Source organism: Agelaius phoeniceus, chromosome 27, assembly GCF_051311805.1.
Source record: "Agelaius phoeniceus isolate bAgePho1 chromosome 27, bAgePho1.hap1, whole genome shotgun sequence".
Lineage (NCBI taxonomy): Eukaryota > Metazoa > Chordata > Aves > Passeriformes > Icteridae > Agelaius > Agelaius phoeniceus.
The window spans coordinates 1,275,627-1,298,613 of record NC_135291.1 but is presented as its reverse complement, the minus strand read 5'-3'; the positions used below and the strand labels follow the sequence as shown (position 1 = coordinate 1,298,613).

The following is a 22,987-nucleotide window of genomic DNA, read 5'->3' as shown; positions in this document are numbered from 1 at the left end:
TCTTCAGATTGTTTATTCTTCTTTATCTACAGAATTTTCTTTCTGCCCAACAGAGGTCTGACCTGCAAGGCAGCCAAGGGCACTCTGACCTCCCACGGGGATGTCATGTCTTTTTATACTAAAAACTACATATATCATATTCTCTCGGTAACTCTGGACATCCGGAGTGATGTGCTGAGTTCCCACACACATGGACAAAACAGTCATTTCCTCGTTTGATAAATTATTTCCCATTATTTTTCCCAATCGCTCACCTCAAATCAGACGTCTGATTTAGCTCCGGACCTCCGCAGGATCCCTGCTGCCTTCACTCATATTTTTTTTAGGGTACCCTTCAACTTTCTTTTCTTCTTTACAGTCCTGTTACAATCATGGTGGACGGCCACCAGATGTGGCTATAGAGCACGACACAGTACAATAATACATGACTCCATCAAAAGGGTGCAAGAGAGAAATTTATTAGACCAACGTTGCTTTCAAAGTTATTCCGGATATTTACACCCATCTAACACACATACAGTGCCCATTAGCCACAAAAGAGAAACGAAGTTCCCAGCAGGCGACCAGGGATCCACGTCACTCTGCGAGCCAGCCAGAGTCCATAGCTCTTAACTTTGTCTCCTTCCTCCGGTCTCCCTGGTAACGACCTTGGTGTTCCTTCAGGAGAGATATGGGGCTTCTCCTTATCTTCAGGAGGCCCTGCTAGCTCGCAGGGACAGCACAGAATGTATTTCCTACAAAACCATCATTCTCCAGATGTGGTTCCACTTCAGGGGCACAAAGGTATTCCTGAGTTTCGACTTTATTCAGACATTCCTGAGTGGCTTTGATGTTCTGGGAACACTTGTTTTGTTTTAACATCTGACTTGTCTGCAGGACATACTGTAAATTGGGTCGATGTGTTTTATTTCTTCTCCTGGTTCCATCCTGTTTTTTCACACCCCCTGATCAATTCATAAATTCTTCTCACATTTGTGTCACTGTTACCACCTGGAGAGGCCAGTCTGCAGATATGAGACACAACAGAATTTTTTTACACCGTTCTCTGAGTCAATTACACTGAAGCATTTTACCATTGTATGGTCTCTATTTAATATTTCCCTAAGGCCTATGATATAATATCTACTTATTACTCTACTATTAACTAGGCTATATGGTGCACGTATAAATTGATAGATTATATTGTACTATATTGTACTATAAAGCAGCTACAAGAAATTATAAATTGGACTATATGAAAATATTAGTGATCAAGAACAACATGAAAAAGCCAATACAGAAATGCAAAAGCCAATTATTATATTGTCATTTATAACCCAGCTCTGCTGCAGCCACGGTGGAAAGCTGCCTCTGCTGCAAGGTACCAAGGGTCTCATTCACCCTGGACCTGCTGCCCTGTCCCTGAGCATCACTGCGTGCCCCTGAGTGTCCCAAATGACATCACCCCAGAAATTCCCATGAGGGTTTGGGACAATTTCAATGAGAGTTCCCAGAAAATTCCCCAAATTTGTCTCAAATTTGGAGGAGGCAGGGGACAGGTGACACGAGTGATGTCCCTGATGATGTCACTGCCCTGATGACGTCACAGTGGTGACATCACTATTCCTGAAGTAGCCTTGGGATGTTCTTGATGGTTTTTTGGCACTGCTCGGCCACCAAACGGCACCAGGGCCACCAGGGTCAGAGTGGAAACTCCAAAAGAGGGCATGGATGTCCCCAAGTGTCCCCAGGAAGTGACGTGTGGTCAGGCTGGCGCTGGCATCCCACAGCTACTTGGCCTCGGCCTCCACAGCCACTGAGGCTGTGTGGAAATTGGGGACACCTCCCTGACACTGTTGAGGAAGTCACGACACAAAGCAGAGACCACAAGCAGTCTCAGATGGCAACTCTTTATTATTGAACATGGCTGACCTTTTATACACTTTCTAATCCTTTATGCTTCTTCTGCCCTAACTATTGGCCACAATAAGTCAACATAACACTATTGGTGAAAAGTTACAGTGACTTCAACTAACTTTCTAAAAATGCTTTGTCCAGCTGCAGAGTTCTCTTATCTTTCTTCAATTCTTCACTTCTCTCGGTCTCCTTGGTTACAGCCTTGGAGAGAGCTCCTTATCAGCTTCTTCTTGCTTCTCAGCTCCTTCTCACTCCTTTAGCTAACAGGCCCACTGTTAGACCCTCCCACAATTCCCCCTTTTTGTTTTTGAATTGTAAATACAGCTGCTATGGATTTTTGCAGGGCCCTTTGCAAAAATCCAAGCAGAGAGGGGAAACACAAGACAATAATCACAACCATCAACAAAATTAACATTCCCATTCTTAATACAATCATTCCTGTCCTTCATCCATCTTTAAGTACTGATATCTGGCCTTAGCCAGTGTCATCCGCACGTTCTGCTTCAGCTGCGGCACCATCCATCCTGTCCCTTCCTGCGTGCTCCAGGTAAGGTTTAACACAGCGAGCAGGAACCCATCGAGGACCATTATCTGTCAAAACACAAGCATAACCCTCCCCCAGGTTATCAGTTCCACTGGACCAGACCACATACCAGTAATTAAATCCTTGACCCTTACCTTGACATTTCTATGGAAATCTGGTTGCCTAGAATTCAAAGAAGAAAAATGGTAAAAGATTGGAGATAACTGTGAGTCAGGTAGGGGACGCAAAAAGTTTAACACATAAACAGCTTTCTCTAATCTCACTTGAGGTGACTCCTGTTGCATTCCCCCTTTTTGTTTTTGAACCTGACGTTTAAGAAGACCGTGAGCCCTTTCAATGATTGCTTGGCCTGTGGGGACATGGGGAATGCCTGTTGAATGCTCAATGCCCCAAGCACGAAAGAATGCTTGCATTTTCTGCGAAGCATATGCTGGGCTGTTATCTGTTTTTACGTGACACGGAACACCTAGGACAGAAAAAGCATGATAAAAATGACAAATAGCATCACAAGTCTTTTCTCCTGTGAATGCTGAAACAACCATTGCATGAGAAAAAGTATCAGCTGTGACATGAACATACTTTGGGCGACCAAATTCTGGCATTTCAGTAACATCAGTTTGCCATTCCTCTAAAGCAGAGAGACCCCTAGGGTTGGTACCATAATACTGAGTGACATGAGTCATGTGACAGTCAGGACAAGAAGAAAGAATTGATTTTGTTTCACCAGGAGACAATTTGAATTGCTGCTGTAAAGCTTGAGCACTCTGGTGAAAAAATTGATGAGATAAAATTGTCTACTGCAACACATTGGGTACAGTTTTGATTGCAGCAGCAGCTGCTGGAGAATCTACATAGGCATTGCCTTAAAAAAAAAATCCCGGTAATGATGTATGGCTATGAATGTACATGATGAAGTAAGGATGCTTTCGAGCACCAATAACTGTCCATGACTTCACTAACATGATAAACAATGGCTTCTCTTGAATATTATGCAACACTGCTTGATCTAAATGCTTAACCAAATTGGCACCATAAATGGAAACAGTAACTATATTTACAGAACCAGGAAATAAAGTAAAAGCCAAAAGAACAGCACAAAGTTCAACCAATTGAGGAGATTCCTGCTGAATCATTGTGTCATATTCCCAGTGATCATCCTTTCTCCAAGCCACAGCTGCTTTTCCAGTTTTCCCGGATCCATCTGTAAAAACTGTTATACCTTCCACTGGAACAGGAGAACAAATTTGTTTCCCTTCAAAAGGAATCTCTTTAGTCAGTGTTAGAACAGGATGAGAAGGCAAATGGTATTTTATTTGGCCTGTAAAACAAGATAAGGCAGATTGCAACTCATGATTATTTTGAAAGCACCATTCAAAATACCACTGTTGTACAGGTATCACAATGGTCACAGGGTTGTGTCCCAAAATCTCATGACAACGCCTGCGGCCCTTGATGATAATATCTGCAAAAAGCTCATAAAGTCCTGGAGCTGTTTTCTGAGATCTGAAAGATCAAAATATCCATTCCAGAATATGCAGTTGATCTTCCCAGTTATCACTCCATTGACACAGTATCCCACATGGTATTTCATGGTCTTTCAAAATAAACAATTGAACCCCAACAGAGATATCTATCCTGTTAACAAATTTGTGTGCTAGGGCTAATTCAATTTCTTCTAGGGTCCTTTTTGCTGCTGAGGTCAATTGCCTCCTATCACTAAAGGAGGTGATGCCTGAGAGCAAATCAAACAATGGCTGCATCTGATGATTAGTTATGCCTAAATATGATTGAATCCAACCTGTCAAACCAACCAATTTCTGTCCATCAGTAGCAGTTTTAACATCAATGTCTAACTTCACAGGTTGAGGCATAACTTGAGTGTTGGTCACCAACATACCTAGATAATTCCAAGGCATGTGTTCCTGCACTTTCTCTGGGGCCATGATCAGACCAAAAGCTTTCAAATTTGTCACAGCACATTGTTTAAGAGCTGATAACTGTTGTTTGTTGTCAGATGCCAACAAGATATCATCCATGTAATGATAACAGTAGCAGTTTTTAAATTGCTCCTGCACTTTTGACAAGGCCTGTGCCACAAAACATTGAAAAATAGTTGGCGAATTTTTCATGCCTTGGGGAAGTACCCTTCATTGATATCTTTTATTGGGTTCAGCATGATTTATAGAAGGCACAGTAAAAGCGAATTTTTCTTTGTCTTGCTCAGCCAATGGAATAGTGAAGAAACAATCTTTCAGATCAATGACAACTATTTGCCATTCCTGTGGAATCATTGTAGGTGTAGGAAGGCCTGTTTGTAAAGCTCCCATTGTTGCCATTGCAGCATTTATCTGCCATAAATCATGTAAAAGTCTCCATTTTCCCGATTTCTTTTTTATTACAAAAACAGGGGTATTCCAGGGACTGAATGATTCCTCAATATGTCCTGCTTGCAATTGTTCTGTGACAAACTCTTGCAGGGCAGTAAGCTTTTCAGTAGTAAGGGGCCAGTGCCAACCCAGGCAGGTTTATCTGTCAACCATGTCAGGGCCACAACTGGACGTTCATTGCCCTGCATCACAGTGGCCCCCGTTAAAAATCCGTAGTAATTTTGACACCCCATTGAGATAAACAATCTCGTCTCCACAAACTTTGAGGAGCATCAGCAACATAGGGTCTGATGTTAGCTTGTTGGCCATCAGGATGTTTCACATTAATTACAATGGCTGACAGGCCACCTGTTGTAGCACCCCTAGACCCCAGGAGTCCAAAACTTGCATGAGTGAGAGGCCACGACTGAGGCCAGCAAAGTCACGAGAGCATTGTGACATCTGCTCCAGTGTCAATCAAACCTGTTACTGATATGGTTCCTGGATGGATATGCATCCACTGGTGGTGAGGATGCATGTCTTTTCTGGATGGTTCTCTGTTACTTTCTCAGCCCAGAACACTTGAGGTACCCCTGTCGATCCAAAACTTCCTGTGCCGCAACTTCGGCCCACTGTATTTGGAACAGAACTCACAAAAGGTACAATCTGAGCAATGCAGGTTCCTTTCTGAATAGTGACAGGAGGGTAATCAATGGATACCATAGCATGAATCTGTCCCAAATAATCAGCATCAATAAGTCCTAGATACTCATGAATACCTCTAAGTGTGGTACTTGATCTCCCTATTAAAAATGCACTCAATCCCCGTCCTATTGGACCATAGGCATCGGGGGGCACTTTACATATTTCTTTTGTCAGAATGGTTACTGTGTCAGCCGTGGGTATATCAATCCCTGCGGACCCGCTTGTTGCCCCTGAGTATTGTTCACAAATGGGCAGCTTTGCAGTGCTGGGAAGGCCAGCATTTGCTGTTGTGGTTGTTGGGGTATTTGTTTCCCCACGCGCCCCTTCATGCTCCTCTTTGGGTTTCCCTGCAATAGCTGAACCATTTGCATGATATTTGCTCCTGCACTGTTTAGCATAGTGCCCAAGTTTAGCACAGCAATTGCACACAACATCACTGCTTGCACTTGGCTTAAATGTTGTTTTCCGGACAACATTTGACACTCTGGTACACTGTGACCTTATGTGCCCTTGTTGTCCACAATTATAACATTTTGCTGAAGGTCTTAGCACTGCAGCAAGAGCTGCCATTTTATGCTCGACTGAACCAACTTTCGAGCAAGCAGTAACCATTTCAGACAAGGTGGGTTCCCCAGGTAAAGTGTCAATAATCTTTCTGCAGTCTGGGTTTGCATTTTCTTTAGCCAATTGTATGCACAATTTGTCTTGCAAAGTTTCATCATCTACCTGTTTCTCAATAGCTGCAGCAAGTTTTTCTGCAAATTGCAAAAATGGTTCTCTCATCCCTTGCTGTATAGTGACATATTTCTGTTTTGGAGCTGCCATTTCCATTGTTTTAAAGGCACTCATGCCAATTTGCTGAGCTTGCGCCGAAATCAAAGGATCCCACCTTGCCTGTAAATCTGGATTGGCAAAAGGCCCAGTGCCCAGCAGGGCATCAAAACCCACAGCATGACGAGGGTCGTGTTGAGGCAACTGCATATTTGTTAGAGCTGTGCGTTCAGCCGCTCGCCTCCAAGTGTCTTGAAATACACCGTATTGTACTGGCTGGAATAGAATTGTAGCAAGATGCATGATGTCATAAGGTGCAAGCATATCTGCATTAATTACACATATTAATTGCATTACCTCTGAGGAATTAATACCATACTGAGCCACTTTTGATTGGAGATCTTGCACAACCCTCCAGGCAAAGACATGATGACTGTCACCCTGCCCTGTTCCAGGAGCTTCTTTAAAACCTGGAGAAGCCATAGGGTTATCACAGGCAACATTTGCATTGGCACTGTTCTCCTGAGGTACTCTTGGAGCACCTAACCTTTCTATCATGTCCCAATTCTTTTCTTCAACTGCTTTCCTCCTAATAAATTCCCAAAACTCCTGAGGCTGTCGAGGAAGCCCAGTTACTTGACATGGGGGCAAAGTCCATGGGGCAGCAAGGCTAGAGCTCTTGGGAGGTAAAGAGACCAGAGCTCCTTGCCCCAACTCAGGTGTTACTGCGGGCGACTCATCACTTGCTTCGCTGTTGCCGTCACTGTGAGGGAGCAGAGGATACGACCTTGCAGGTTGTTCATGCAGCTCAGAGGGGAGCGGGGGCGGATGGCTGGACTAGAGCGGAGGGAAACGGGGGGGCAGACGGCTGGGTTTGTCTCTCTGCTAAAGACATTTCAGCTGACTGGCGTAGTGGTGTAGTGTATACAGGCACCATCGTGGGCTGCTGCGCAGGTGTGAGATAAAGAGGTTTAGGGGTCTGATAAGAGGATGCTATGGCAGGTTGCCCTGAAGCTCTGGCAGCTTTCCCAGAAGCTCTGGCAGCTTGCCAGGTAACTTGCATGGCACCCGGACTTTCTTCAAGTTCCCCATCAGAGGCCCCCTCTGCCTCATCCCCCCCCATCAGGTTCTGTTATCAGCCCCAACTCTTCCTCCGCATCCCGCTCTGCTTGTTCTCGCTCTGTTTTCCATTCCTTTAATGCCTCAAAGAGCGGTTCCCAAGTAACTGCTAGATCGACAACCGTTTTATCTCCCACTCGGATGACTTCCCACAGTCTGTCCCCGACTTTTTTCCATGCCTTAACACTAAAAGCTGTGTCGGGATCAGTGCCAAAATCCTGTGATTTAGCCCACAGCAATATATTTCGAAGGGCATAGTCTGACGTATTAGTTCCCTTATTTCTTAACAAAACTTTCCATGTAGCCAGAACATTTTCTTCCTCTTTAGATAAATTATGCCCCATCATTACTAGTTGGTGGCTCACCTACTTCCAGGTGTCTTGATAGGAGGAAATCAGGTCCGGACCTCCCTGTGGCTTCCACCTGCCCCTCTCAGCTGCACCAACGCCGCCTCCCCCACTACGTCCCAGTGGGTCACAGTTTCCAGTTGCTAGGACCCCGTATGGGCCCCCACCGACTCTGTTCTTATCACGTCGGGGCAGAGGGGAAGTGTCGCTGTCGAGGTGGTCATGACATAAAGCAGAGACCGCAAGAAGTCTCAGATGGCAACTCTTTATTATTGAACATGGCTGACCTTTTATACACTTTCCAATTGTTTATGCTTCTTCTATCTTTACTATTGGCCACAATAAGTCAACATAATACTATCGGTGAGAAGTTATAGTGACTTAACTAACTTTCTAAAAATGCTTCGTCCAGCTGCAAGGTTCTCTTATCTTTCTTCTCTCCTTGGTTACAGCCTTGGAGAGAGCTCCTTATCAGCTTCTTCTTGCTCCTCGGCTTCTTCTCGCTCCTTTAGCGAACAGGCCGCTGTTAGTCCCTTTCACAATTCCCCCTTTTTGTTTTTGGACTGTGAATGCAGCTGCTATGGATTTTTGCAGGGCCCTTTGCAAACATCCCAGCAGAGAGGGGACACACAAAACCACAATCACAACCATCAACAAAAGAGAAGGGTTTAATATCTCTGTCATTAAAAATGTAGTCATTAAAGGGGAAGCCAGAATGGGGGTAGGAGATGTCTTCTTAGTTCCTGGAGCAGGTGTCAACTTCTTTGGAAAAGACTTACAAATCCAGCTGGGAATAGAGGTTATACCAGAAGAAGAAAAGGCTGTGGACAAACTCTTAGAAATAAAGTAGTGGTGTGTACACCTGATGCGGTCCAAAATGTGTTAAAATCAAAAAGGAAAAAAAAGGAAAATAAAATGCTGGGGAAGAAATGGTTAGTAGACTCTAAGATGTAAAAATGTGAAATAATGATAACTTAACACTAGAAGTAAAAAAAAGTTTGAATCTAGCTCAATTTTTTTGGCAAACAAAAAGGTACCTTAACACATGATTGTTCAGAAATTGTGCAATACCAAACTGAAGTTCAGGAGGATGTAGCAGAACAAGCCCTCCTAGAGGGGGAAAAGATATATGTTGATGGTTCATCCAAATGCTTATTAGAGAAAAAGAATCCCTGGGCAGCCAGGGTGAGGGTTGTTGAGGCTGTGGGGTGTTTGACCGCTCTTGTGCGGGCGGCAGAGTCTCGGGGCTGCGGCAGGGGCTGATCCATGGGGGCGGCCCCGCGTGACAACTTCCAGCGTTTGCCCCCCGGTGGAGGCGGCGCGGGGCGCGGGTTTGTGTGGGCGCCGCTGGGGCTCGGCAGCTGCTTGGTGGTGCCGGGGTCTCGGAGGGCGCGGGGTTGCTGCACACGCTCAGCAGCCCGGCAGCGGCGCTGGGCACGGCTTGCACAGTTTGCTGCTGAGGAGCGCGGCTGCCGCAGGGACGGAGCTGCCCGGGGGTGGCTCCCAGCCTGCTGGGGTCCCAGTGCAGGGCGGCAGCCTCAGCCCCAGTAGGTGGGTGAAGAGAGAGAGAGAAAAGGGGCGAAAGGGGGGCGAGGCACATCCCCAAGGTCCCCACAGGGGCCCTGCTGTGAGTGAAGAGAGAGAGAAGAGGGGGTGGCATGAGAATAAGCGATAAGACCAAAGCAGAGATGGCCTTGATCTCTCGCTAATTCTCAAAAGCTCACCAAGTTATTTTTGTTCTCTTAAAGCAAGATTCTTTTTTTCTTTCTTCTTTTTTGCTGATAGGATGGGGTGGGGGGTTTGTTCTGAGAAGTTGTTAGAAGAATGGATCTGTGAAGGCTGAACAGCTAAATAATGCTCAGACGATCAAAGGCAATAGATGTTAAGACTGGCCTGGCTCTCTTTTTTTTGTTTATTTTTTTGGTTGTTTGGTTTGGTTTTCTTTGGTTTTGGGTGGTTTTTTTTGTTTTACTAATTGTGGCTCACAAGAAGAGGAATTTGCCTCTGAGTTTTCCCTTCAGTGCTGTTAAGGCTTCCTGCCTTAGAAAGAAAGGGAAGCATCCTAAGCATGGCAAGTCCCTTTTTCTCTAGGAGAACTGTCCTTTACGTGATCCCAAGAGCTGAACAGCCTAGCACAGCTGAAGACTCAGCTGGGTACAAGAAGAACAAGCAGCTGTGGCCAAAAAAACCCCAAAAAACCCAACTTGTTGCTAAACCCAGGAAGTTTTGAAGAATGCTAATGGCAAATCCTGATGTAGAGTTGCCTTTCCTCCAGTCACTGTTCTGTGCTATTGAGAAGTCCTTTTCAGGTACTACTGACAAACGAGGCAGCAATCCAAGGCAAGGGAAAAGAGAGTGGATCCAGGCCAGCAGAATCAAAGGAGCTGTGAAGGATCCTGAGGAGTGGACTAGCACATTTAAACCGGGTGATACCAAATTGGCTCCTAAGTTGGGACTGGGTGGTAACGAACTGCGACGACCCAAATGATCCAAGGAATGTACAAAGAATCACAGCTAATTGAGAAACAAGGCCAGGTTTATATCAGTGGTTTCAAGTGCCATCTGAACAAGTCCTGAGACATGTCAGATATCCAATTTGGGGAGGAATACTTCCACTCCAAACAGGAGCATCAGGACTATTTCAGTCAGAGAATTCTCATGTTCTGGCCTTAGCCTGTGACTTCTACAAAGAGGAGGAGGAATTACAACTTCCATCAGGGCCATACCATATACCCTGTTTGCTTCATCCTAATATCAGATATGCTGGGTTATAATGCTGAGTTAAATGTAAATGTTTAAATTGTGGGAAAAATTGGTCTTGTAGTTTCCACAATCGATGCTCATGTTGCAGGAAGTGTCGAGCACCAAATCTATCCCCTATCCAGATAGAACTCAAAACAACTGAAATAATAACTTTGTTTTGTGGATGGGAGTTATTAGTGCCTGTTGAGTGGGAGATACCTGAGGAACAGTGGGAGACTACAATTACAGAGTGTCAAAAATGATTTGCCTGGAAATTAGCAAAAAGAGTGGCAAAGAGAAGAGGGCAAGACTGGATTGGCCGCTGTACTCGCCACCGAGAAGATCAAATACACCTGCTATGGGCAGCAACCCCATAGGCATGGCAGGTGGGGGTATAAGCCATGCCAGACCTCTGTTATTCCTTTTTCTGTCACTCATCTTCTGTCTTTTCCCTTTAGGGATACCAGCAAAATCGTGTCACAAATGCTATCAAAAGCATTAGAGGGAAAGAAATCAAAGTTCCTCTTTTATTACACACACCCATGTCAGCAGTCACTGCTATGACCCATCCAAATTAAGTACCTGTAGGCAAAACAGGGGAAAATATTGCATTGCTAGAAACTTAGGAAAAAGTGAGAATATATTGGGAAGTGAATGTCCAAAAGGGGAGAGATGGATTTGTTTCACATTTGCCTTTAAGGGTAGAGTCCAAGATTTGGTAAAAGAACAATCAGTAAACAAAAAGGGAAAACCAGCACAGCAATCTGACTCTGTATCAGCCCCAATTAATAAGCTGAATCTCATTATGAGACTCCAAACAGTTGTAGAGATAATAACAAACATAACCAGATGGGCATTAGAATTAATATCAAGTCAACAAAGCCAAACAAAACCCATAATATATCAGAATAGATTGGCTTTAGACTGACTATTGGCTAAAGAAGGGAGTGTTTGTGGAAAATTTAATATGTCAGGTGTAGATATATTAAAATAGATGACCACCATGAAATATAGCCCACATACTGATCCAAAATTGGGAACCAATGTTAAAAAACTAGCTGGTGAGATCATGTATGGAATGGTGGAAGAAATTAGGCTTCTTCCTTTTATGTGTTACAGCTGTTTGGATATTTCTTCCTTGTTTGATTCCTTGTTTTATTCAGCTAATTATCAGCGTAGTCCAAAGCATAAGAAACATTGCTCAAGCTAAATGTTTTATAAAGAATAAGAGGGGAGTTTGTTATAGATGCTGTTCCAGATTGCAATGCAAGATGTTTTCCATGACCATCTGTATGGCAGATTATCTTTGTCAAGCGGGCAGTTTGCCTTATCTCTCTCTTTGAGTCCTCGGGAGGGGACATCTGTTGATAACTGTTGATGACTATTGAATGTCACTGCATGACTGATAAGAACTGTAACATCCCATTGGGAGATGCTCCGCCCAGAGGGAGGAGCCAAGCATTGCTACCCAGATATAATCCAGAGGTTTTTGAGACACCAGCGCGGCTTTCTCCATTGGATTCCCCAGAGGAACAGCAGCTGCCTCATCTTCCACTGGATCATCGGAGGAAGAACACATCCTTCCCTACAGGACCCCCCCTGCTCCAACAGAACCACCCCTGACACTTCAGGAGGGCTGCAGCCACATTTCCAATTGCACTGCTACCACACCTTTACCCACAGGGTGTCAGGTTGGGTTCTGACTCTGCCTGTGTTGTCCTAGTGTACTGCATGCTTTATTTTATCCTTTTATTTTTTTCCTTCCCTATTAAAGAACAGGTATTTCCTGCTCCCATATTTTTGCCTGAGAGCCCCTAAATTTAAAGTTTATGGCAATCAGGAAGGGTGGGGAGGGTTTACATTCTCCATTTCAGGGGAGGCTCCTGCCTTCCTTAGCAGACTCCTGTCTTTCCAAACCAAGGCAGCCACACGTCCCGTGTCTGTGTCACGCCCCTGCGACTGTGCTGGCCACCCAGCACCGGGGCTGGTCCCAAAGAGGCCATGGCAGGGCCTGTGGAAGGCCCCGGTGCCCTTCCTGCTCAGCAGTGGTGGCAGCCGTGGGGGCTCATTCTGCTGCCCTGAGCAGGCAGAGCAGAGGAGCAGCTGCTTCTTGTTTGGGCCATTGCTAAAGTTCCTGCTGGGCTGTGTCTTCAACACTTGGGGCAAGGTCTTGCCTGCAAGCTGGGGCAGTTTGGGTGGCGTGGGGGTGTCCCCAGGGCACGTGGAGGTGTGTCCTGGGGCTCTCTGTGACACAGTGCACCGTGGTCACCGTGGGATGGAAAGGGACAGAATGTGAGAGTGTGACCCTTTGTGACACGTCGTGACATAGGTGCTGGTGGTGCCACGGCCACGCCACAGTGCTGGGTGCACGCGACGGGACAGGACGGGACAGAGCAGTGCTGTGAGGAGCCCCCACACAGCCAACTCGTTCCTGGCTGACCCGGAGCTTTTCCCAGGCGTTCCCTGTGCAGGTGACGTCGAGGCCAGGCTGCGGGACTCGGTGACGTGGAGCAGTTCCCAAGCGTCTGCCATCCCTGCGGCCGGTGCCCTCGAGGACAGACTGCGGGACTTGCAGTCCTATTTCCCTTTTGAGACTTCTCTCTTGCTGCTGCCCTCGAGGACAGGCTGCAGGAGTTCCTGTCCTGTAGCCTTCCTGAGGCTCCTCTGTTGCAGGTGCCTTCCAGGCACAACTGCAGCACTTGCTCATCTTCAGCTCTTCCGAGGCCTCTCTGCTTCAGCAAGCGCTCATAACTGCAAAGAGTGACATGGAGCAGAGACCCCCCAGCGTCCCCAAGCTGGCCTGGGTGGAGGAGGAAGAGGCTGGAGCTACCTCAGCACAGCAGCCTGAAGAACTGGAGCAGTTCCAGCTGCTGCAGGAGCGTGAGTGTCAGAGCTGGGCCACAGGGCTGGTGCCTATAGCCAGCCTGGCCCCATCCCATCCCATCCCATCCCATCCCATCCCATCCCATCCCATCCCATCCCATCCCATCCCATCCCATCCCATCCCTGTGGACATATCCATGGATAGGACAGAAGCTGGGCTGGAGCACCTGGCAGCCACGCTCCATCCCCCGGGGCATCCCGAGGCTCTCCCTGCCTGGGCAGCGCAGGGCTGGGCTGTGTTCTCCGGCCTCTCCTGCAGCCCCTCAGCTCTGGCTGCGCTCGCTCTTTGCCAGATGCAGCCCAGGACCGGACACAAGAACAGGAAGCCGCCCGTGGCCGCTTGGGCAGAACGGCGCAGGTACCTGCAGCCATCCCCACCTGGGCTGGGCCTGCTGGCACTGCTGAGCCAAGCACCAGGCTTGGAGCGCTCCATGGATTCTCCCTCTCTTGCTGCCCTTCTCCTGCCGACCCTCTGTGAATTCATCACGTGCCTTTGGCAGGAAGAGACCGCCGGTGCGGGCACGGGCGTCTTGGCCAACCTTCCGTTCCTTGATGCCGAGATTGATGCTGCCATGCTGGATTTGCTTGTGGAGAAGGGTGTCTCCAATCCAATGCAAGTAAGCAGCTTGGGGCAAGGGCTCGATGGCCCCAGCAGGGGTGCGGCGCCTCGAGCCGGCTCTGCCGGGCTCCCTCGCCTTTGAGGCCCGGCCCAATGCGGTTGGAAGGGAAGCACTTCTCAGGGGGAGTTGCTGCTCTGGCAGCTCTCCAAGTCTCCCCATGCCCTCTGCAGGTGCCTGCCATGGTGAGGTCCATCCACCAGTGGCTCACGGCCAATGAGGCTGCTGGGCACAGGCTGGACAAGGCCCTTCTGGAGCTGACCGAGGAATACCCCTCGGACGTGCTGATCACCCTCTTGCGCTGGGCCCCATCGTGTGACAGGTAGGGCAGCCCCACGTGCCTTGAGGGCTTCGGGTTCACCGGCCCATCACCCTGTAGAGCCTGTCCCTGCTGACTGCCAGACAGGCGGGCAGTTCCAGGATCCTCTGGCTCCTCTGTTTTCCAGGGCTGCCATGTCAGCTCCTGAGCCTGGTGCCACGCTCCCTCCCTGCCCCTCGGGGCCTGTACCCACGTGGGCTGGCTGGCCGCTGCCGGCCAGGGGCAGTGGGCAGAGGCAGGGCTGAGGGCCAGCACGGGGCCCTGCAGCTGCCCAGGCCACGGTGCTGTGGCCGAGCCCGCCCTGACACAGAGCTCTGACCCCACAGAGCTGCCGCCACCATGTGGGGAACCATCATGTCCTCGAGCAGGACTGCGGAGCCGGCGCTGCGGCTACTCCTCGATGTGCTGAGCGCCTGGCCAGTGCACAGCGTGTACACCTCCGATGGGGACAACGCAGGAGTCTTTGCCCTGGCTGTGAGTTTCTGCTGCCGGCCTTTGCCAGCCCCCAGGCCGCCTCTCCAGCAGCCAGCTCTCTGTCCTCCCCCCAGCTGCATCCCCCTGCCTCAGGCACTGGGCTGAATCCTGCCTTAGGGGAGGGGTTCAGGGGCACCAGGCCGGCTGCTCCCCCCGTGTCTCCCCCAGCCTCTTCCTGGCATGCTCAGGCCCTGCCACGTGGATGTCTTGGCACTGAGCCTTGTCTCTGGCTGTTTTATTTCTTGCAGGCAACCGTGGCCCTGTGGAGAATCTTTAATCTGGCCTGGCGCTCACCTGTGGTGCTGGAGTATTTCTCCAATCTCTTTCTGCGTCTGCTCTTCCAAGCTTACATCTGCATGCAGGATATGCCAGAAGAGGTTGAGACCTTCTGGCAGGGATGCCAGGAGCAACACGGCCTCTCCGCCAACCCCAACAGGTGCTCCATGCCAGTCCTCCCAGTCTCCCCATCCCTCCCACGCCCCCAGGGCAGGAGCCAGGGCTCCCAGCGTGACCTGGGCTTTGCTCTGCACACAGCTTTGCGCTGCAGACCCTGAAGGCCCTGCTCTGCCAAATGCGCTATGAGCACGTGGTGCTGTCCATGGAACGCAAGCGTGCCTGGGACACGCTGCTCTGTGCCGACACCCACCACTGTGCAGTGCGTCTGCTGGCCAGGTGAGACCTCGTTCTCCCCACCGCCCCTCTCCTTTGTGCCCGCAACGCCCCACACAGTCCCCGTGCTCATGGGCAGCCGGGCCTTGTCACCAAGGGAGGCATGAGCAGACTGGAAAAGGCCGGCACAGGAGGCTGCCCGGGAACAGCCGCCTCCCAAAGCGCCCTTGGGATGCTCGGGAGCAGACCAGAGCTCTGCCAGTCAGCCCTGGGAGAGGTTTGCCCGCCCGGCCCAGGAGTAATGGTGCCTTTTTCTCCCTGCCAGGGAGATGCGCCGTGTCTCCATCATCTGGTGTTGCGGCATGGCATCCTGCCTCTTTGACCTGCTCAGCCAAGGCATTTCAGACTGGGAGCTGCCTGCCCTGGCCTTCCTGGTGGAGGTGAGCCCCATGGCCAGCGCTGCCTGGCTGAGCTGCCTCCCAGCCCTCTGCCCTCTCGTAGCCGCAGCTGCCTGGGACGCTGCCCGTGCCCTGTGCTGCTGCCTTGGCTTGGCCCTGTGCACTTCTGAGCTCCTGCCAGCTGGGCACCTCTGTGCCTGCTCTGTGCCTGCTCTGTGCCTTTCAGGTCCTGGATTGCCTGGACTTGAGCAAATGCGGTAAAAAAGTCCTGGAGATCTTGACAAGGCACCTGCAGAGCGAGTCCAGGCAGATGCGTGGCGTGGCACTGCGAGGCCTCGTGGTGCTCACCTCGATGGTGAGAAGGAGGCAGCAGCTGAAGCTGTGCTGGCAGCATGGGGCTGGGGCAAGCAGCCCCTTGGCCTTAGCTGGGCTTTGGCAGCTGTGGCAGCTGTTCCCAGCTCTCCGGGGTTGCTGTTCAGCTGCCTGAGTGCTTTGGGACAGGCCTTGGGCCTCTGAGCCCTGCAGCAGCAGCAGTAGCAGCAGCAGCAGCGTGGGGTTGACCAGCCTTGTTTTGCACACAGGATCCAAGCATGTACAGCCTGACTGAAAGCCTTGGGAAGCTACTGTGGGATAGGGATGAAGACATCGTGGAGAAGACCCTCATTGTGCTCAGCCTCCTGATGCTGCAGAAAGACCTGGCAATAGCCAGCCCCATCGCCCTGCAGCTGGCTGAGGCGCTCTGGCACCTCTTTGACAATGTGAGGCTCCGTGCCCCCAGCCACGGGCACTTGGGTGCTGCCTTGGGCCTGGGCACAGGGAGGCCTGGAGCAGCTGATGTGGAGGGCTTTGGCTTCCTTTTCAACAGGACAACAGCCTTGTGCAGCTGCTCTCCATTCGCCTCTTCCAAGACGTGATCGCCTTGGTAGTGGCAAAGGGAGAGAAGCCCCTGAAGAAACACATGAGCCAGAGCCTGCTCCCACTCTTCTTCCACTGCCACGATGAGAACGGGCGTGTGGCACAGGTGAGGCCTCCTGGGTGTCCCCATGGAAGGAGCTCAGCTGTCTCCCCAGCCCCTGGCACCTGACGGGCTCCAGCCTCCTCCCGGCCCTGGCACAGAGATGCGGGTCCGGTGCCCTGGGCTGCGGTGCCATCTCTGGGTCTCTGCTGCTCTGCAGGCCTCTCGGGAAACGCTGCTTTCTGCAGTAAGCTTCCTGAAGAGGAAGGATCTCAAGCAGCTGCTGCAGACGCATCAGATGTGGAGATTTGCCGAGTGCTTGGTAAGGACAGCCTGGAATGCCCAGCCCAATCCCTGCAGAAGCCGCCTGCCCCCGGCGCCCAGTCTGTGGGGCTGGCAGCTGTGGCCCCTGCCCAGTGCCGCAGGCAGGGGCACCAGCCTGCGCCCCACACGCCGCTCCCTTGCCTGGGCCGTGCGGGCTCTTCTCCAGGCTCTTCTGGCCCCAAGTCCGGTGCCGATGGAGGCCCGAGCCAGCCGGGCTCTGCTGCGGGGCGGCACCGCGGCTCGCCGGGCCCTCCTCCCCGTGCCGAGCCCGGCGCCTGCGGCTGCTGGCCGGGCCTCAGGGCTCTGTGGGCAGGGGGAGCAGTGGCGGCCGTAGGCAGCGCCCGGCCCAGGGGCAGGGCCCGCATCAACCCTTTCCCTCCGTGCCCCGCCGCTCTCTGCAGCTGGCAGAGGACAGGAGCCGAGCGGCCGAGCAGCTGCGCCTGGCCCTGCCCTACGTGCGGAGCGCACAGGAGCCCCTGCGAGAGGCGGCCGTCAGGTTCATGGGTGAGCGCCAAGGCCGGGTCCCTCCCCGGCCCGGCCCGCCGCAGCTCGGCCCCAGCCCCGCCTGCTGCCTCGGCAGCAGGATCCGGGCGCGGGCATGTGCAGCCCCGGCGGGGCTCGGCATTGCTGCTGCCGCCCTCTGGCAGCCGTGGCCTGGGGCGGCAGCGAGCGCCAGGGGCCCGGGCTGAGCCCTGCCGGGCCAGCAGGGCGTGTGGCCTCGGGGCTGGCAGCGCCCGTGGGCGGCAGCTGTGGCTCTGAAGGCAGGACACGCTCTGTGTTCCCCAGGGATGGCCGGGCGCTTCCTGACAGGGCAGCAGCCGCACTTCCGCATCATCTGCAGGGGTGAGTGCGGCCCGCGGGCTCTCGCCGGGGGCTGCCGCTGGCACCTGCGTTCCCTGGCCCGCCCGCCCACGGCTCCGCTCCCTGCGCGCCCCAAGGTGCCCACGGCACAGACACCTTGTAGGGACCTGGGGGACATTCCTGGCCAGCAGCTGCCATCTCGTCCTTCTTGCCTCCTGCTTCCTCCAGGCCGTGCCAGGAGCTGCGTGCTATGCACGAGCCTGGAGGCTCTCGCCAGCTGCCCGCAGATCCAGCCTCTGACTGGGCCTCTGTTTCTCTCTCTGCAGCCCTGCAGGACATGACGGATGACACCAGCCCTGCCATCTCATGCCTGGCGCTTCAAGCTCTGTACATCCTTTTAGCTCTACAGAGCGTTCCCGGCTCCCGACTCCAGAAGATGCGAGACCAACTGCGCCGCCTCTGGCACTCGCGGCCTTTGCTGTGTGGCCGTGGCTGAGTGTCCTGCTGCGGCGCTGTGCAGAACTGCTCCGGGAGGCTGCGTCTGCTGGGGCCACCTGAGCCTGCGGGGAACACCTCTCCTCTGCCAGCACTTCCTTTCCCTTCACCCCCTAGAGGAACATTAAATTGCTGTTGTTGGATAGCCGCCTGTCCAGGAGCTTTGTCTTGGTGCAGAGTGTCTTCAGGCCAATGGGGAAGAGGGGGAAAAGGCTGCTTGGTCTGTGCAATTTGCCCAAGCGTGTGGTGTGGAAGGGAAAGTGTGGAAGAATGGCTGGAGGAAAAGGGCCATGGATCCGTGGAAATGTTGTACAAGCAAGCCCCATGATAACTGAGCATACATGTTAACTTAGCAGCTTGGCATAAGTGGGCCGCACTTAGCATAACCAGGCCGCACGCCATGATAGGAAGATGCTGTGTCCTGCCTGCTGACAAGGTCGAACGGGCAAGGACAGCAACGAGAATAGAAACCATAAAGTATGCATAACCACAAAGTAGGAGGAATATGTAAATGTAATCTCTTGCTTTAAACCAAGAAACTCATGACATGTATGAGCAATTAAACCAATAAACTAACGACAAGTATGCATAATTACTGGAAAACAATATAAAAGTACCGGTGTGCTCAAGATAAACCGAAGCTTGCTTTACCAATCATATTGATTGACTGCTTGTCTTCCCTCGCCGCCATCAGGAGGGGGCTGTGGGATGCTGAGAGGGACGGGAGGGGCTTTGGTGGCTCCTGGCCAGGACAAAAAGGGATCGGGGGGAGGTTTCCGGGGGTCCTGGCTGGGCTGGGAGCCACAGGGAGGGCGACGTGACCTTTCTCAGCTGGCCAACTGTCCACAAAGCTCTCCACATTTCCCCCGTTTTTCTGTTGAACAAGCATGGTCTGATTAAATGCAGCAGATACCATCTTTTGCACCATGTTCTGTAGGCATATGCAAAAGATCAGCAAAATTAATACTACTAACAAAGCTATAATGCTCACTATAATGCTGACCTTAACAATAGAGCGTAACCATGATCCCAGGCCTAAAGATTTGAGCCATCCATCAATACCAAAGCCTGATTCTACCTGTAGGTTTCCAGTTAACCGCTCCAGTGTGGAGAGCTTTGTGGACAGCTGGCCAGCTGAGAAAGGTCACGTCGACATAATAGCGTTGGTTAAGTTAGAAGGAGGCAAGTCTAGGATTCAGCAGTCAGTGTCCAACCACTGACAAGGACATTGTGCCCTTGGTGCAACAACAGGATAGAGGAGAGGGTCTCATGCCAAAAATATGAGGATAGTTTCAGCAGAATAACCACAAGAATGTAGAAGTAGTAACAAAATAACCATAAGAATATAGAAGTAGGTGTGGTTGACCGATAAGTAATTAACCAATAATGAGCTCAGCTTTGCAATATGTATAAGCCACATTAACACCAATATAAATATGTGTGAACTATCAATAAAGTTGGAGACTTGCTGATCACGCATATTGTGTGCCGCATTTCTTCCGCAGATCCAACAAATTCCTGGTTTTGAGTCACCAATGCAATCACCTGTAAAGCCTGAAAATATGAGCTCTCATTCAAGGGCTTCCAGGAACACTTAAACCTACAGCAATTCTCCTTCAGAAAACCACAGTAGCTATGTCTCCTATAGAAAGACCAGATAAACCTCTCAGGAACCAGAATGACCCTTTTGTTCCCCTTTATGACTTGCTGAGAAAAAGAATAAAATGGGATTGGACTTCTTTTCAGGAGGAAACATTGCAATTACTGATTTTTGAAGTGACAGCACACCAAGCACTGGACCCTGTCCATCCCACAGATCCCTTTCAGCTGGAATACGGATTTGCCTCCTCACAGCTTTCCGTTCATATACGGCAGCGGGGTCCTGAGGGTCTGACAAAGCCTGTTGGTTTTTATTCCCGTGGTTTCAGAGATACTGAAAAAAGGTACACAGCCTGGGAAGGGGGGTGTTTGTGGTTGGATTGGGAAAAAGTAAATGTAAATGATCACAAATTGATAATTGATGCACTTGGTGCTACACAAAACAACGTTTCTTTGGCTCTCAGCTGTATCCAGGCACAATTGTGGATGCAGTCAGTCGCTGCCTCAATTATAAGAGAAGGTGAAGAAGGCACTTTTCCCACTGAAATTCGGAAAATAATTTGGGACAGTGCCACTGACTTTGAAAGAGAATTCCAATCCTGGTGGAACCTGGTGAATTTTACCTATGAGCCCATTGCAAATACAGCCACAGTTTTTGTGTTAACCATACACAGTGCCTCAGAGCATTTGATTTTCCCTGTTATAGCATTAGAACTGAATTACAGCGGAGCTGTTCTCTATCCCATAGAGAATGGGCCCGTCAAATTGGTGAGAAATGGCAAACTGTTAATTTGGAACCTTGTATTGTCCGAGAACAACAAGGGCTCATCTGTGAAAGCAATGCAATCATAGCTCAAGACATTTGTCTAGACACAGAGTGAAATATCTGTCATTTTGAAATTTGTCCTAACAAGACTTCTGAAACAGTCCTTACATACATAGGCTTAGAACTGCTTGTCATTTTGTATTTGTAGAAAATGTGGCAGTAGATACTAAAAATCTTTCAAATTTCTGTGCTTGTAACTTTACCAAGATTGCAGGATGGGATTTCTCTTATGAAGCTCCAGTCACCTCTCACTACCCATTGCAATCCAACTACACACTGATTCACAAACTGATGCCTACTCCTACTGGGATGGATCTCACTTTGGTAAGACAACTGCTGCTCCATCAAGACTTAGTTGAAATCCTTGAGAAGATTGAGAAAAACGCACAGAAAGCCCTGGTGACTGCTCATCACAATGTGAGACAGATACCCCGTGTCATGGAAAGGGTGGAGAAAGATGCCGAGCACAGGGGGTGGGATACTCTTTTAGGTGGTCTCCTACTGCCACGGGTGTCCTGAGCAGTCTGTGTCATCCCATTGTTATCCTTTTGATACCAATTCTGCTTGGTTTTATTTTATCAGCAGTCCCATTTGTTATGAATTGGAGCATGAAACAGCTGACAAGATTGACGTCTATAGTTAATGCACACAACTTGGCTGATGTCCTGTGCACTGTGAACATCCCCAAGCCTTTGACACAAGGCAATTATGAATGAAGCAAATGTGTTTTGGAATAATCCTAATTTCCATTTGATTTTGTGGGAATTACTTTCGATTTTTAGTGAATTGTTTTAGAAAATAATTTTTTAAAGTTAATGCTTGTATTATGATTTGTTTATTGCTTTTGCTTTTGATTATTTGTGACTTGGTTTAACCATTTGAAAAGTGTTATAAAAGTAACATTGTTTTAATTATTCAACCATTAGTGAAAATTGTTATGAAAATCAATATTAATTATGCTTGTTTATTTTTTCCCTTTTTCCCCTCCTTTTCCTATCCTTTCTTTTCCTTCTCTCTCTTTTCCTCCCTTTCTGTTGTCCCTATTTTTCCGGGTTATACTACCAACATACGGTGAATTCTGCAGACCCATCAGCGACACTCCAGAGTTCTGCTGATGAAGATCGCTCAAGACAATTGTGAGTCACGGGGCCGTGTGAGAGTCTGTCCGAATTTTCCCTCATCTGCCTCACGATCGTCATTGGGGGACCACTGAAGAGAAGACCCCCCCTGTCTTAAATCTCTGGCTCCAAAGGAGAAAGTCATGTGCCTGAGACCTGAGAGCGTTGCCAAGCCATTGTTTGCACAGGTGTTGTTTGCTGTGTGCTGCACTGAGCCCAATGAGAAGAAGAAGGAAGCACTGTGCCCTTTGTGCAACAACAGCCTTGGGAGCTGTCCCACCTCTCAGCCTGGCTGGATTCTCCTGAGTTCTGGGTGGTCCCCCCACAGAAGACCCTCACCTGTTTTACAACCACCGTGAGAGACAGACTGAGATGTAAGGAGCCTCTCCATCAAGGACTGAGACACGAAACCCCCATGTGAAAAGGCCCCTCTGCTCCTTCCAAGGACTGGCACTGAAACCCCCAGCCCGGGGCAGGTGTGTGGGGAGGCAAGCTGACCAAAGCGAGATGTTTGCCTGCAGGTTGTGACCGCTGGACCAAGAACACAATGGCTCTCGTTTACTGCTGAGAACATGGACTACCTGTTACATCTATTCCTTATTGTATCTGTTTCCCCCCTCCCCAGCAATTTCCAATAGAGTTATCATAATAAAAACCTCTGAGTTAGCCAGAGACTTGGAGATCTCCCCGATGTAACAGGCGGATCCTCGACTGGACTGGACCAAAGGACTTCGTCTCTACGTTTGGTAGCTCTATCCCCCTCTTTCTCTCTCTCTCTCTTTTGTCTGTCTCTTCCTCTATCTTTTTCTCTCCCTTAATCCCTCTATCACATTTTGTGGGGTCATTCAATAAAGGTGCATTTGTTTTGATTATCATTGCAAACCCCCTTGTACCGTGTCGGTTCTTTTTGCACCCTGAGATCAAATCCACGAACCATCACGAAACCCGTCTGTGAGGACGGATCGTGACACCCCCCGAGGACCCCTCCCCAAATTCCCTCCCAAAGCCCCCCCAGACGCCGCGAAATCCCCCTCAAGTTCCCCCCAGACCCTCCCCAAATGCCCCCTAAACGTCCTCAA

At 50.1% G+C, this 22,987-nt stretch overlaps 3 protein-coding genes across 3 annotated transcripts in view; all 3 read left to right on the top strand.

Annotated features, from left to right (window-relative positions):
* Positions 1-22,987, top strand: part of LOC129132016 (uncharacterized) — a 201,807-nt gene that overhangs the window by 73,118 nt on the left and 105,702 nt on the right. The gene's annotated exons all lie outside the window — the stretch shown is intronic.
* LOC143695922 (maestro heat-like repeat-containing protein family member 7) lies at positions 8,068-16,801 on the top strand. Its single transcript, XM_077191155.1, has 10 exons — positions 8,068-13,370; positions 13,667-13,731; positions 13,874-13,990; positions 14,164-14,312; positions 14,636-14,783; positions 15,032-15,219; positions 15,318-15,455; positions 15,718-16,145; positions 16,372-16,548; positions 16,656-16,801. The coding sequence occupies exons 1-8, from the start codon at positions 13,256-13,258 to the stop codon at positions 16,049-16,051; spliced, it is 1,254 nt and encodes a 417-aa protein (XP_077047270.1). The 5' UTR covers positions 8,068-13,255; the 3' UTR covers positions 16,052-16,145; positions 16,372-16,548; positions 16,656-16,801.
* Positions 16,987-19,844, top strand: LOC143695955 (uncharacterized). Its single transcript, XM_077191202.1, has 3 exons — positions 16,987-17,573; positions 17,856-17,912; positions 18,197-19,844. The coding sequence occupies exons 1-3, from the start codon at positions 17,084-17,086 to the stop codon at positions 18,364-18,366; spliced, it is 717 nt and encodes a 238-aa protein (XP_077047317.1). The 5' UTR covers positions 16,987-17,083; the 3' UTR covers positions 18,367-19,844.

Bases quoted from the DNA above. Each gene is read 5' to 3' on its own strand.
- LOC143695955 (XM_077191202.1), top strand. From the start codon at position 17,084: ATGCCCAGCCCAATCCCTGCAGAAGCCGCCTGCCCCCGGCGCCCAGTC. The intron at 17,574-17,855 runs GTGAGCGCCAAG...TGTGTTCCCCAG, and splicing joins GGCGGCCGTCAGGTTCATGG to GGATGGCCGGGCGCTTCCTG. The intron at 17,913-18,196 runs GTGAGTGCGGCC...CTCTCTCTGCAG, and splicing joins CTTCCGCATCATCTGCAGGG to CCCTGCAGGACATGACGGAT.
- LOC143695922 (XM_077191155.1), top strand. From the start codon at position 13,256: ATGGAGCAGAGACCCCCCAGCGTCCCCAAGCTGGCCTGGGTGGAGGAG. The intron at 14,313-14,635 runs GTAGGGCAGCCC...CTGACCCCACAG, and splicing joins TGGGCCCCATCGTGTGACAG to AGCTGCCGCCACCATGTGGG. The intron at 14,784-15,031 runs GTGAGTTTCTGC...TATTTCTTGCAG, and splicing joins CAGGAGTCTTTGCCCTGGCT to GCAACCGTGGCCCTGTGGAG.